The sequence below is a fragment of the Mauremys mutica genome, chromosome 4 (genome assembly GCF_020497125.1).
Source record: "Mauremys mutica isolate MM-2020 ecotype Southern chromosome 4, ASM2049712v1, whole genome shotgun sequence".
Lineage (NCBI taxonomy): Eukaryota > Metazoa > Chordata > Testudines > Geoemydidae > Mauremys > Mauremys mutica.
The window spans coordinates 70,954,573-70,971,005 of record NC_059075.1 but is presented as its reverse complement, the minus strand read 5'-3'; the positions used below and the strand labels follow the sequence as shown (position 1 = coordinate 70,971,005).

Sequence of the window (16,433 nt, the reverse complement as noted above, 5' to 3'; positions counted from 1 at the left end):
CCCCCATAGCTCCCATTGGCCAGGAACCGCGGCCAGTGGGAGCTGCAGGGATGGCACCTGTGGACAGGGCGGCGTGTAGAGCTGCCTGGCTGCACCTCCATGTAGGAGCCAGAAGCGGGACATGCCGCTGCTTCCGGGAGCTGCTTGAGGTAAGCACCACCTAGATCCTGCATCCCTGACTCCCTTCTGCGCCCCAAGCCCCTGCCCCAGCCCTGATCCCCCTCCTGCCCTCCGGAGCACTTTCCTGCACACCCAACCCTCACCCCATCCTGCACCCTAACCCCCAATTTTGTAAGCAATCATGGCCCGCCATACAATTTTCATACCTAGATGTGGCCCTCGGGCCAAAAAGTTTGCCCACCGCTGCATTAGAAGGTTGAGTGGTTTGCCAGTGGCATTTTTGACAACTTCCCCCACTGACCCCACTGACTTTTTTGAGTGCACTGGACAAGACCCAAAGGAAGAGGAGTTCCTGGTGAATTGTACTGTGTTACCCATGTCCCTTCCAGATGGACTTTCCACAGCTGGGAGCCAGTAATCATGGTTCTTCTGACAGTGACTTGAACCCTGTGTCTGTATATTTGAGACTGATTGATTGATTCTAACCAACTATGTTTCAAACACTATTTGGGCTTTATTTACTTGACTTGAGGTCAGATATAGAACTGCCACCCACTATAGTGTTGTGCTACTAACCTCATCTCACACCATAAACTAAATACTTTGGGGCTGTACTTTATATTGCCAAAACAGAATGTAGTGGTTTGTGACATTACTGTGAAATATGTCCTGCTGGCTTCTACATAGTGTACACTTACCCTGTACATTAAGGAGTTCAGTCATCCACCAGCAGCAAGGAAAGGGAATAAAATGAGAGTAAAAATATTTGTGATTCAGTACCATTGGGAATTTTGTTTTATGTTTAGAATAGCCTGACTATACAAATGGGTTATACAGTGCTACCTATTCCTATGGAAATATGGGCATTTGTCAGGGGAGTAACATAAGTAATACTCTGGCGCCTGGTAAAGTTTTAATTTATCTCAAAACTCATTTCAATTGTCACCTGAGCTTTTTCAGACAACACTTTGCAAAGTTTACTCATTTCTTTTTTTATGTTTTAATTGTATTACAAAGCTGGATTTTCAAAAGGGAAGGGGAATTTTACTGTATTTTGAAATTTTCATTCCCCTTCTCCCCCCCCCCCCCCAAAAGTTGATCTGTCTCTAACTCCAACAGCATTCCGCAAGCCATCTATTAACCATGAACAGGTAAGAAAGGTGTAAGTAAAAGAAACAGAGGAATACATGGTTCCAATCTATCCTAAATAAACTGAATTAATTAATAAAGAAAGAGAAGGAAACGGGGTGGAGTGGGGTGGTGAAATGTAACTCTCAGAGAATAAACAAAAAGGAAAAAGAAAAGGGAGCCAACTAAAATGAAAGGATCAGTAAAGAACCCATCTGTTATCTGGTAATCTGTAATTATTACATTAATGACTTCTGTTACTCTGTTTAATAGCAGCTGGCAGATAACCTACCTGCTTTGTTGGTGGGCTATTTTTATACAATTCAAATTAATCATTTGTTACATGAGCTTGCTGGAGCTGAGAATGCTATATGATTGTTTTTCTGCATACCTTGGAAATAAAGTAAATATAAACTACAACTTATTAAGGACAGTATTTGTTATGGCATTATACATCTGTAATTTGTTTGAAGTATTCTGTTGATATAGTTACTCAAGCAGTTTATAAGCAACTGCAAACCCCAATAATAAGTGGAAACTTTTCTTCCTTTTTTTAGCTAAGTCGCTTATTGTATCCTTTATTATTTTTAGATTGTTGAAGCTTGAGATATGTAGTCAGTCCCCTTCCTGTGAAAGGGAAAACCACAATTCCTTGAGCAATGTTATTTTGATATTATAAATTGTATATGTTGTGCCAAATATTCAGCCCAAGCTTAAGTCTACACATTTGTCAAGGGCTGAATGTGATCCAAAGAGCATAACATCAGTTAAAACAGAAAAATTAATATGTATAAGAAAAAACTGTGTGTTTCTGTGTATATTTAATATGTTTTTAATATATTTCTAATTGTGACATGAGAAGAAAAAATGAATGTGTTTAAGTATAAAACTTTATGGGTGGATAAATTTAGAAACATGGATGAAAAGAAGGTTGATCAAACAATAGAAAAGTAGATATCTACAATACATTTTGATTGCAGTTTTACTAAATTATTTGAACATATCAATGGCTACACCCTTGCCTTTGAAATCTACAGTGTAAACTGTTTGCAAGCTGTAAATTGACTTAAAGCTTACCTCCTTGATACTGTAATGATCCATGCCTATGTACTTAAATTCTGAGGTGATAACTGCCTTCAAATTCTGGATTTCATTTTCAGAAACAGAAGGAAGAAAAATTATTTTTACTTAGGCCCAGTATTTGCTGCTCCTTAGTTTACTGATTCTGGAGTGACTCAGTTGGAATAAATGGAATTACCGTGATGTAAAATCTATGTAAGAAAGAAGAGAATCAGGCCCACTCTTTTACTAGTGCGTGAACAGGGCCCTCAACTCACCAGTAAAGTGATACAGTGGTGCACATATGTGTTTAGTACTGTTTATTCAATCACAGTTTGGGAATTAGTAACTATATATCTAACATACTAGTTGTAAAGTTATTAAAAAATTAAGTTAATAATTTCCTTTTTAACTACACTCCATTGCTTTGTGGTCTAACAGAGCTAGTATAAAATGCTCTTTTGAAAACATAAACATTAACATACTTAAAGGACAACTTAAAACTATTGATCCTGAATAATCTCTGTGAGAATTCTTATGAGCATAAAGAAATACACACTCTTAAGGCATTCATCCCAATTTTAAGAGTGCTTTTAAAAAAGATTTAGAAGAAATCAGCATAAAATCAACAACTAATCAGTTATGTGAAGGATAGTAAGTTGACAAAAATATACAAAAAAAATTATAAATAGAAAATTTTAAATGTATGTAAATCCATTAAATTTACAGTAAAAATAGAATGTGTGGTAGCATTCTTAATGTAAAGATTTTAGGGGGGGGAAGATGGTCTACAGTGCTAAGAAGAGATATTTGTACAAATTAATGCCTCCTGAAATTATGAATCAAGTCATTAGGCAGCCATAAAATGTGCTTTTAATATCTAAGAATTTATAATGCTTGGTATGTACAGCCTTATCTAAGGGTCACCACAGAGCTTCTCTCCCGAAGTCTTTAAATGCTGCATTAACTCTTTGGCATGCTCCTCTTCCTTCACTTGACCATTAGGCAGAGAAAACAATGTAGCAGGTGAAGAGCAAGCAAAAGAGAAGCCCAGGGACAGGCTCAGTCTGCCTGTGATGCTTCAGATGGCCATGACATAGCAGGTATGGAGTCTAAGCCTGTGCCCAACTGCTCGAGCAACTGGCAAACTTGGGTTCTCTGGACAAAGCAACCTCATAAGGATAAGCTATCTGCACCAGATCCCTTAAATGCTTGGCTTCAGACAATCTGCCCTTCCTAAAATTATTTTGGGCCAAAATTTCAAAAGGTCAAATTTGAATGGATTGTTTTGGGAAAAATTAGTGGGAAAGCCAAATAAAATAGATTGAAATACTCTTAAGAAATAGAGGTCTGAGGACTGCAGCTGTAGAGACAGATAGTTCTGAATAGTTCTCAGGAGGGAGGGTGATATTTAGCCTCCTCTCATCAAAGGGTTTATCTATTTTCAAGAGTGGATAGGGAAAAATCCGTTATAGAGTGTTGGATAGGAAAGGGGAAAATATATGGTTGTATTGATGCACAGTTACTCCCCTCTTGCAGTTAAACAACCAAAAATAACTTCTCATACTAAATATTTCATATGAAAATTATATTTATGGAAAAAAGATGTCTGGGAATATGTCAGTAATAATGGATACAAAAAAAAAATCTTATCCGGACTTCATGAACCCAAAAAGTATTTAATGCTCTATAATTTTAAACATGCTTGGCATAACTTATTTAATGGCAGTTAAATTCAGTAGTTGTATAAGAAATTATTACATACTATAAATAGCCTTTAATGTAGATGATGTAAGATATAATGTCTTAAAAGTACAGAAAATTGTTTTAAAATTATTCTATCAAGCGTTCAGTGTATAATGTTTTTGTGCAGAGCTGGACTATTTCAATAACTGGATTTTATGTTCATCAAGAATACAATCCAGTTTAAAACCTTTACTTTTACCACTTTGTTTAGCCATGTAATATGTTTTATACTTGGTTTGTAGTAAGCTAGTTTGGAAAATAGTCTATTAATTGTTTGTTTTACTCTCTAGGCAGACTGAATTTTTCTTAAATAATCCATGCATGTTCATTGAAATAGTGCTAACAAAGTTGGAAAAGAGCCACAGGAAATCAAGAAAGAGCATTCTTACACTGAGAACTATTTTGGATGTGAGCCTTGAGACTGAATGTTAGCATATTCTGACAGCCTAAGAAATGAAAACATAATTTAATATTTTAAAGGTGTATTATTTTACATTGGAGTAGTGAAATATATGTGATGGCTGTTCATGTTAACTGCTGAGAATGCACAATTTTCATTCAGCTGGTGCTTGCGCCTTCGTTTTAATGTGGGATGTACTATATTGGCATGACTTGTGTGTGATTTACGACACTTGTCACTTATTAACTCAGAAATATGCCTTTGTGTATATCTTGTCTTCAACTGTGCTTCTTGGTCCTTACTTACAGAACCCCAAGGATTGCAGCAAAGCCAAGAAACTTGTGTGTAATATCAACAAAGGCTGTGGCTATGGCTGTCAACTTCATCATGTTGTCTACTGCTTCATGATTGCATATGGAACACAACGAACGCTCATTTTGGAGTCTCAGAATTGGCGCTATGCTACTGGTGGCTGGGAGACTGTCTTTAGACCTGTAAGTGAGACATGCACTGACAGATCAGGCACTACCACTGGACACTGGTCAGGTAAGACTCAATGAACAATTCTCAAATAATTTTCCTTTCGCCTTTTACTGTGTCTACATTACAAGACTATATCAAAACCTGTTTCTTGACTACTAAGTATTGAGTAATAACTATGATTACAATTTTATGGGTCATCATTTTTCCCTTCATTGTATTGTAATAGAACACTAGTATCCTCTCTTAGAGGATCCTGCTACATCAGCAGGAATTTTTATGCAAAACCAGTTCCAAATCCAGACCAAAATCCTTGAACAGTATATCAAGTTACATTGGGTGGCAGATTAGGATCTCATTTTTCTGAGGGAATAGTGAAGGTAATAAAGAGAGGCAAGTGCTAAAGTATATAATCATACTGAAGGAAATATGAAATATAAATACAAAAAAGGCATAGAATACATATTCATATACCAACAAAAACAATAATAAAACATAAATTCTTACTATGAATCAAATAGACTAGTAAAAACAGTAATTGGTGCCCATGTGGCAAGATAATGTGTGTATTTTTATTATTTAGGGCAGGAAATTAATCCATTATTTTATTGAAACAAATGCTTACAGAAGGAACATGGGGATTTTGCCATTGGGCAGTAATAGTTTGACACATATATACAGAAAACTGAGGGGGTGGAATCACTTTTTCTAGTGAAACCTCACTGTCAACACCTAGCTGAGCTATGAACATAATTGTACAGGAAAATTCCAAAATCACATTTGCCAAAATATTTGTATAAATGTACAATCCCATCAAATTAGTATGAAGGAGTCTATTGCAGATGATTGGAAGTATGTCAGCCTTTTCCTCAAAGTCTAGGCTGAATATTGGCAGGAATTTTAACATCCAACTCCCTGTTGTTTGAGTATCTTTTATGTGAATGATTGTTTCCAAAGGTATTTAAGAGGTTTTAGATAATCTTTCTCTATTGTTAGATATATTAAATGTTGTTTCTTCAGAGTTGGTTATCTGATCATTTAAGCACTGTTGTCTTGTAAATGCATATGAGTTTGGAAATATTGGAATAAATGTATGAGAGAGACAGTTTTGGAATCTGGCCCACTGTGCCTTTAACAGGTCAAAGGAACATAGCTTATGATTCTGATATAATCAACTAGATTAATCTAGTGAGATCCAAAAAGTCTCAGTTGCTATACAAAGATATACAATTTCCAGAGGAAACAGTGGATTATTACAAAAGGGAGACACAGGGAAAGGGACTGGAGGATATTAAATAATTTTGGAAATTATTGTCCATATAATCATGGTGGTGAGTAAATAGGTTAATTACTGAGTGAGTAAAGAATGGATAAACCTAGACTATGGAAGAAGGAAAATATATTCAAATGCTATATCTGGGATTTGTAGTTGTTCTGTAGAGATCTAATGTTTTGGGGGGCAATTTCTGTACCAGTCAGCTGATGCACCCAGCTGTGCTGAATAGTAGAGCCTTAAATTTGGAAGGCCAAACTACCCTTGAATTTGTTACCTGTCCAAATATATTTTAATATGAGATTCTGGAGTTTTGTTAAATAGAATTGGAAAAGATACTAGAAGCACTTAAAGGTATCTAATATGGGTTCATGTTAATGGTGTTTAACTGAGAAAATGACAGGTTTAAGATATTCCAGTTAGGCAAATGTTTATTAAAATGAATAGCAAAAGGGACATCATTTAATTTAAATAGTTCCAAATAATTGTTGTCATTGCTTCAGTACTTTAGGAGGGAATACCATAAAGATAAACACAAAGTAAGGTGTCATCTGCATATAATGCTATCCATAGATCAGTACACCTAACTTTTATTCAGGTAATATGATTGCTGGACCAGAGATTCCATAGTAAGAATAAACAAGGGAGATAAAAACAGTCCTGCATTGTACCACATCTCAGGCCAAAGCTTTAGGTTCATTAGCATTAATAAAGAACTTGGCTGTCGATACATACATGGTATGTTAGTCATGTCCAAGTAAGGAGTTTTGGTCCAGTTACCATCTGCTCAAAGGCAGAAAAGAAGGATTGATATTTTTATTATCTATTTTAGAGTAGCTCTAGAGACCCACAAAAGGATTGTGGCCCCACCATTGCGGTCACTCTTGTTGAATTTCATTCACATATATCATTATCCTTTTGAAAAGATATTACATTAGCTGGGGTGACAAAATTATTTTGACTACATTTCAAGCTTATCTGGATACATTGATGGATCAGGGATCTCTCTCTGAACTAATATCCATTTCGCTTCTAAAAATACTAGTTAACAGAATTCAGAACAGAAGTATTGAAATAAATGTATCTTCTTATTGTTGCCAAGATTCCAGATTTTCTCAAGATGATGTCTTTGTCAAGAAGTTCAGTAATTTGGCCGGTATAGGACTTGATTGACCTCTTTCTGTCTGTGAAACAGCAGGTACTTGCAGTGCCTGAAATGAAGGCTTCAGATCCAGTTAGAACCTTTAGAAGACTTTCTCATGCACAGCCAACCGATTTTTATTGCGTAAACTTTTGGATGAACTACATACACCAACACTCATAGAGGCAGCTCATTGGTGAGAAGTTTGTGTGCACAACTATTCCCTGTGCATAAATTTATGAACTGCATCACAAGGCCAGTGTTCTACCCGTGTCTGACAGAAGTAGCTCACAGTATCTCCTTTCCCATGTTCATAGGGAAAGTCTTTGGATCCTGCATTTGCAGGTATTCATTTCCGTTTATTCTCTCTCTCTCTCTCCTTCTCCACACTCCCTCCTCTTCTGTCAGGCTCCTGACCCACAGATCTTGGTGGGGGAGTGGTCTGAAAGCAGACAAGTACAGTAACTGCTCACTTAATGTTGTAGTTATGTTCCTGAAAAATGTGACTTTAAGCGAAAAAATGTTAAACGAATCCAATTTCCCCATAAGAATTAATGTAAATGAGGGGGGTTAGGTTCCAGGAAAAAAATTTTCACCAGACAAGAGAACACCCCCCCCCCACACTATAAGTTTTAAACAAACAATTTAATACTGGTACACCGTGATCATGATTGTGAAGCTTGGCTGAGGTGGAGGAATCAGAGGGTGGGATATTTCCAGGGAATGCCTTACTGCTAAATGATGAACTAGCAATTGGCTGAGCCCTCAAGGGTTAACTCTCACACTCTACGGTACACGGCAGCAGGAAAGGAGGGAGGGCAGACACACACACACACGCACGCACACACACACATGTGTGTCTCTGAGAGAGAGATGTGCATTTCCCTTTTAAGTATGAAGAGTGGGGTCAGAAGTAGACTGCCTTGTTAATGAGGTCAGCAAGCTGAGACTGGACTGCAGCTGCTGCTGCCTGGAAGCTCCCTCTGTTGTGTGTCCCCCCTGCTCTATGGAAGATGGGGTAAGGGGGGTGCAGAAGCAGAGGGGAGGGGGACACCCTGACATTAGCTCCCCTTTTCCTTCTCCCCACATAGCAAACAGGAGTCTCGGGGACCATCTCCAATGCAGAGGGCAGGAGCAGCAGATGGCAGTGGGTGGAGGGACAGCTACAATTGCTAGCCTGCTGGGCAGTTGCTGCACAGGGAACTTAGGGGAGTGGGGAGCTGATAGGGAGAGCTGATGGGGAGGCTGTCGATCCACCCTGGTTCCAACCATCCATCAGCTACCTCCACTGGGCTGCTCTTCCTGCAAGCAGTAGACAAAGCAGGCGGCTGCCAAACGACGTTAGAAAGGGAGCATTGCACAACTTTAAACGAGCATGTTCCCTAATTGATCAGCAATGTGACAACAAAACAACGTTAACCGGGACGACTTTAAGTGAGGAGTTACTGTATGGCTAGTTCTGTCTGCCAGTACTTGTCTCCTCTGGCACTGGGCCTGTGGAGACTTGGGCCTATGCCAGCTCCTGTCAACAGGCAGTGCTGTATGTTTCAGAAGGTCCCTGAACCAACCACTGAACTCAAAGATTACGGTCTGGGGGAGATACCTGAGATCTTTTGAGAGTGATGATTTCCTGAGTAGACACTGTTCAGTAGGCTCTCCTACATAAGAAGGACCTCCAGGCATTCCTCCTTTCATTAGAGGCTCAGCAGCCAGAATCTTTGAACAACCAGTTCATCCTCACGTCTTGTGTCTTCAGATCTCTGAAATGGGTAGAACAGAACCAGACATCATTCCCTTCTTTGTAAATACAGTTGAGTTATTTTAGGATGATAAGCTCTGAAAGTTATTTGCTGGGCTTGTCACATAATTTGTAGGCCCTTACGTGGGAGTAGTTGGGTGTCAGATTTCACCAGCGAGCTGCCTACATGAGTGCTGATGGTTATGGTCAATCCAATAGTTTGTTTTCCAGACAAACAGATTTTCTGTTATGAGAACACTATTTACAGGCAAGAATTAACTAACTGTTCTACAAGTGTTCCAGGTCACTGCCCCCATGCACACTAATTATGTGCTTAATCGTTTTCTTAGATTATTTCTAAATTGATTCTATTATAGGCAGAGTCCATAAGTCGCAAGACTTTCTCAGTGGTCTGTGATAACATGGTACACAGGGTTTTCAGAAACCCAAAGCAGTGGTAACTTTACTGTTTCTCTCCAGGCGATGTAAGGAATAAATCAATGTGGGCACAGCTCATCCATCTAATAAATAATTGGCACACGCAAAAGTGCTTTCACCTAATGAAAAAGTAGTTTTAGATCACACACACACACACACACACACACACACACACACACACACACACACACACACACACACACACACACACACACACACACACACACACACACACACACACAGCGGTTGGAGTCTGAAATGGTTCCACGGGATCAGCAGCCAGACTTCTGAGAGGCTCCTCCTTCCGACTGACTGCTATGTGATGTTTGGTTTTCAACTGCCAGTGGCTGAACATACAAAATTGCTGCTGAGTGCAGTACTGTCAAATACTGGGGTACATGCAGGAATGTCAATTCTAGGATAACACAGACATCTCCACAACATCAATACAAACCTCACTGTGAGAGGTACGAAGTGAATGTTCAGTGACTATTTGGCTTACTATAGACATTTTTTGAGAGAGCTGCTATTTTTCCACAGATGAAACAGTATTGCCTGTTGAATTTTGACTAGTAACATTTGAAAATCTTTGCAGGTAATTGACCTGGTTGGTAATTAAGTTGGTTAGGCAGGCTCTGATCTGGAGAATTTGTCTGTGCAGAAGTTCAGCACAAGGCCTATGTCAATCCAGGCATAAATAGGATTTAAGTGGTGGATAGGCCTTGTGCACGTGTATTCTGTACAGGAATAAATTTGACATGGATGTCACTGCTCCTACTGTTCTTTCCATGGAAAAGGACTTCAAAATGTTTTTCTGCCTGTAAGCGACCTGTCATCTTGGTGACTTTGAATGGGGTTGAAATGTATCTTTTTATTTTGCCAGCGTGAGAGGCAAAGAAAAGAAAGGAGAAATTAAAAACAAAAAAAACCTACATTGTACAAAAGAGCAAGGAGTAGGTGTACTTTTGCAAAAAAATCACAAATTTGTAGATTAGGAACTTAGTCTATGTCTACTGTGGACAATATAGAACAGTTTTTAATCTGTGTTCCCCATATTTTAAGTGCCTGAGCAATAACATCAGCTTGATGATCAGCTGTCTGTGAAAACTTAGGCAAGGAGGGGTGAAACATGACAATTGCCATATTGGATAAGGTCCATGGTCAACCGGGTATGAGTTTGTACTTTTTCTTTCTAATTCTTAAGCATAGGCTTTTTGAATTTTTGGAATAAATTGTGCCATTTATAATAATTTTATTTTAGCCTAGGAAATATGTATGTGCTGCATATTTGACCAGTTGTGTTCAATAAGAAAAGGGACATTCAGTTAACAGAAAAGAACTCCAAATGTTTTAGGAATCCTTGTCTTTTCAGTTCTCTAATGACATACTATGTTCCAGCTAAAACATTTACAAAAACCCAATAGGAAGTATTTGGATAAAACGATTGTTTGTAAAAGCTCCAGTTTAAATCTACCAGTGTTGAAATGACATATGTTTAAAAGATATTTAGATTTACAAAGATAACGTCTCCCTTAGAACAAATGAAATCTTGTGCACAATTACTCTGAAATATGTAAACAATTCCCAAAAACATATTTAGGTCATGATCACTTGCAGGTACCTTGAATACTCAGATAATATACCCAGTACCTATTAGTTAAAGCAGGTACTGGGTATTCTTATCTACCGGCTCCTCTTTTCATTAACTAATATGAGACTATTTAGCTTTTAAGGAGTTTTCTAAATATGCCATGGAAAGATACAAAAGAATGATCACAGCTGTAAATGTGTTTGCGCTCACTATGTACATAGAATGTGCGTATACATTATATAAAATTATGTAGCGCTACCTTATAACTATTTTATTACCTAGTATATACAGGGCTGGTACCATGACCTATTACTAATGTTGCCCAGTAATCAGCACTCACGTCATGCTAGAACACTCCAAAATACCATTACATCTCTTTTTTTAGGAGCCAGAACAGTGTTTTATGCATTTCTACCAGTCCCAGCCCAGGCGGCTCCTTTCCTTCCCCAGCTGTAGAGAGTCCGCCAAGCTGGTCAGTTCCAAGCTCGGGTGGGAGGTGCTCAGCAGTGGGTCAGCCTGTAGGGAGCCAGGATGCTTCTGCCAGGACCAGGCAGGGGAGCACAGGGGCTGGAGCCACTGGGAACAATGGGATAAAGGAGCAGCCCCTCCTCGGAGAGCAGGTGCAAGGCACACAGGTGGTGGGAGGCAGGGATGGGATGGGCTCTGCAAGGAGTCACCCCCTGCTCTCTTTGGCCTCTCTCAACTCCCTTAATGCCCCTATCTTCCTCCCTGCTCCCCTCTGCCCCTTCCAGGGGTCTCCCAGTACCCTGATTCCAGCACTTATTTTTGTTGGCCAATAGTTCCTATTATCGGGTGGTGCTGGACAAATTTACTAGTGCAATTGTATGATGGGGTTGCTTGTGATGGAAGGGGGCAGGGCTCAACAGCCTTGGGGCTCACTCCCATTTTATGTCTTCTGTTCCTAAAAGCTCATGCTCCAGGTTTTCAGCCAGTCACCTGCAGGTAGTAAAAAAGAGACTCCTACACCGCAGTATTCTGGATTTTTTAAAATCTCCTTCCTCTGAAGTTTCAGAAGTGGCCACAGTTGGAGATGGGGCATTGGACAGGGAGGGCCAAGGCTCTGAGATGACCCCAAGCATTCTCTCTCTCTCAGATGCTTGGACGGCTATTTCTTGCTCACATGCTCAGGGTCTAACTGATGGCCATACTTGGCGTTGAGAAGGAATTTTCCCCAGGTCAGATTGGGAGTGACTTTGCGGGGGTTTTGCCTTCTTCTGGAGTGTGTGGATGGGGGTCCCTTGCCAGGATTATTTGTCTATATCTCACGTAATCATTTCCCTGCCATTGCACAGGCCTTGGACTCTGGTGCACCTCGGTCTCTCCTATTCTCTGCCTGTGGCACTTATCAAGTCCCTTGTGGGATGTAATATCAGTATGTATCTTGCCATTTGACCAGGGCTGCTCTCATCAGCTTGAGTTTGAGTTTCAAGGTTATGGGCATGCAACACATCCATCCATGAAAGACCGACCTTCTAGGGTGGCCTATGGCAAACTGTCACATTTTAGACTACATCCTATTTTAATCTTGTGAGAAGGCAAGAGCACTGAGGAAGATTGTCACAGATGCTTGTATGTTACACTGTTTCCAATTTTGGCTTTAATATGAATCTTCAGTGGGTGCTTAATTACCAGTAAATTTGAAGGATGACCTCACTAGATTGCCAAAAATCTGTGTTCTCATTTTATGCTACTCCAAATTTCTGTTTGTAGTTTCATTTTTTTTACTCATCCATCTCCTTTTTTCAAGTAAAGATCGCATAAGACTGAAATTCAGAATCATTTAGAAAAGTTGGATTATATGCAAGCGCGCGTGCACACATCCTCTATTTTGCAAAAAAAAAAAAATTGCATTAAATTGTATAAACTATATTCTTCTAGCCATTTGTATTCTTCATACAGTGTTGTATAGGACCGTGTTGTTTATAATTTACAGTAAATGACATGGAATTATAGTTTTATTAAGTTGTGCTTCTTCCAATCACTACAAGTACTGTTTAAAATTGTACATTTATCTTCATGTTAATGAATTGGACTGTCCCTTTTAAACACCTTTAATTTAGATTAATAATCATTTTAATATTTCTAAAGCTTATTGTGACTGATACTATTTAGATAGTAATCTGTCAGAAGAATTAACAAGTTTATATGTGAATTAAGATGATTTTTTAAAAGCACAATAGCAGTCTTTTTTTTCTATTTATGTATACTATCCGTGTGTGCCTATTTCAGCAAACTAATTAGCATGTTTCTAAAATTAAGGGAAATAGAGTGAATTCTAATAAGCTGTTTGACATTAATCTGTTAGTTACAATAAATTAACTACATCTGTCATTGTTCTGATTTGTGCAATGAATCTTGGGATATTTCCCTTAGCATCTGTGCTATGAATTAAAATTGTTCTTATGAACTTGACATGATATGCCTGCAAGTGGAACTGGGTTTTTCTAGCTCAGATATGTCATAAGAATAGAAATTATATCGTGCATGTGTGCCAAATACAGTAGTTACCTTATACCCAATTACAATTTTAATTTTTCTTTTCTTCCTTTATTTCTCACAAACTTCCGTATACTATCATTCTACATACAGTTTCTCTAAATAGCTGGAAAAGAAAGGACTTCCTTATGTAAATTGTTTTCATTTTAAAATCACACATTATATGCAGCTATATTGTGAACAGGTGACTGTCCATGACAGGATAATTCAGGGCTATACTGGGCAGTTAGTTTTTATATTGATATAAAGAGTCAAATAATTACAAATAATCTATATAGAGATTGTACTACTAAAGGGACACTATTAACTTTGTTTTAGGCCCGAAATAACTATTTGGGCCCAGATAACATAAGCACTAATGCATGTGCATAACTTTAAACGTATCAGTAGTCCTGTAAAAATTTGTCTGGGACATTGTGCATTCATATTGTTAACTAATAGGCTATAATACTCCATTATCAATATAACCTATTAGAAAGGCTCAGCCATTACAAAATTTTCCTGACTGATTTACAATGCACAGACCATGGTTGAGGATCTACCTTTTGATGGGCAAGGTCTTTTTAGTTCCCCCACTGATAGCTGGGAGAAAATGAGAGAGACAAGTCTAGATTACCTATTGCAGAAGAAGAAAGTCCAGATAATCTCATACTTCCAATTCCAAAGGCAGAATCCATCTTTGTGCCCAAGGCTGAAGTCTGTGCTGAAGATTAAACCTCCTAAAACTTCTTATCAGGTAGCAGAAATGTTTTATCATTCCATTTCAGAGGATTTTCAACATCAGAGCAGTCTTGGATTCTGTGCAAGACAAAGCCCTCAACTCAGAGGAAAGACTGTTGGAAACTATGTCAAACCATTCAAAGTTTAAGAAACCACTTGTGTCAGCCAGTGATATTTTACTTCAAGCTGATAAGCCCTCATGGCTTTGGCAATTTATGTGACTCCATTTGCCTGGTTGAGGATACCACTCAATTACACACCAAATGCGGATGTCCCCGTTAGATATTAGAAAAGTTTCTAACTATAAGGGTAATTAAGCTCTGGCATAGGCTTTCAAGGGAGGTGGAATCCCCATTATTGGAGGATTTTCAGAATAGGTTAGACAAACACCTGTCAGGGATGGCCTAGATTTACTTGATCCTGCCTCAGCTCAGGGAGTTGGTCTTGATGACTTCTCAGGGTCCCTTCCAGCCCTATATTTCTGTGATTCTTTTAACTGTGCCTCCAAACATGCTTCAGTGACTTCACTGGTTGAAAATCTGACTGAATGTCCTGAAAATGCTGCTGTTCTCTTCTCTATCTTGAGCAGCAGTCATCAAGTCAGATGCCTTAAACAAAGGCTTGGAAATTCACTGGCAAAACCTGCATACTTATCAGCTGGAACCCCTAGGAATTGCAGCTCCATATCAGTGTATTAGAGATGTGTACTATAAAATGGCTTCTGGATATTTCCTCCTACATTTCTGAGATCAAGTAGTCTGGGTCATTAGAAACAACATTACTGCAGTGTTTTATGTCAACAAAGAGGGAGAAGTCCACTTGAAATCACTTTGCAAAAAGACAATCATGTGACACTTGTGTATAAACCATATGATCTTTCCTGTTCTTTGTCTAGCGGAGAAAGACAACAGCTTGATGGAATGGTGGAACTGCATGATTCAAGATTAACTTGAATGGTTTCTCAAACAATCAATAGTAAATTCAATGTTCTAGGAGTGGGGCCATCCTGAAGTTAACTTGTTCACAATCAACTCAAATACACAGTGCCCAAGATTCTGTTGTTAGTAAATCTATCACAGATGCACTTCTGTTGGATAGGATCAAAGGTCTGTCCTATACCTGATTCTGCGATAATACAAGTTTTTTCTGATTTTCCAGATAAGTTATAACCAAGGTCATCTTGTTTCCTTGGACCACCAGCAAGTCTGGTGCTCACAAGACTGTTGGAAGCACTTTTTGAACAACTGTCAGGGAGTGCTCATTATTCTACATTTTGGTTTAAAAATATAAATCTGTCTAATAGCCTTAATATCTGCAAAGAGAGTGATTGACTTTAAGGTTTTCATGGCTGACCCACCCTTTGTAGCTTTTCTGAAAGACAAAGCTGTCTTTTGTCCCCATCTCAAATTCCTTTCCAAAGTAGTCTCAAAATTTTGCCTAAGTTAGATTGTTACCTCACCTACTTACCTAATCACTTGTCTTTCTATCTGAGCCAATTGAGGTAATTCAGGGTCCTCTCCATGTGATGGCAACCACAATCCCCCGATCCCCTTTGAGTTGTGGTGGCATTGGCAGAGACATGGGGATTCCCCTTCCTTCCAGAGCAACAGGAGTGGTGACTGGGGAATTCTCAGCTTTATAGAGAGACTGAGGTGCCAACCAATGAACACCCAGCCAGTGTGTATCTGGTTGGTTGGATAGACTGAGTCTGCTTTTCTCTTCCTGCCACACATAGCATCCTTTGCTGGGATAGTGATGGTAGGAAGCCCACAGATCATTGGATCTTGGAATTAAGAACCCATTAAGATGAAGATATCTGTTCACTCTTCTCAGAGTCAATGTTTCATACTGTCTGTAGTCTCAGGCAGATACCCCTACATTGGTTATGGTCAGGTCACATTTTCGAAGTTTTATTTACAACTCTTGCAGCCAGAAACTAGCTTTTAAAAAAATAAAAGCATAACTTGTGATGTGATCAAATGAATTCAGGAGCATGGGATCTAGCACAGGTCTACAGGGCCTACGCCTTAATCCTTCCCTGTTTTCTCTTACACTGCCCCTGAAAAGATAAGAGACAGAGAA

The 16,433-nt window shown here is 38.9% G+C and overlaps 1 protein-coding gene across 7 annotated transcripts in view; it reads left to right on the top strand.

Moving 5' to 3' along the window:
• The window catches only part of FUT8 (fucosyltransferase 8), a 242,849-nt gene that overhangs the window by 181,817 nt on the left and 44,599 nt on the right, over window positions 1–16,433 (top strand). For all 7 annotated transcript variants that reach the window (XM_045016295.1, XM_045016301.1, XM_045016294.1 and 4 more), the window contains one exon: window positions 4,762–4,999. In XM_045016295.1, the coding sequence (XP_044872230.1) occupies window positions 4,762–4,999 (238 nt within the window). The remainder of the gene's footprint in view (window positions 1–4,761; window positions 5,000–16,433) is intronic.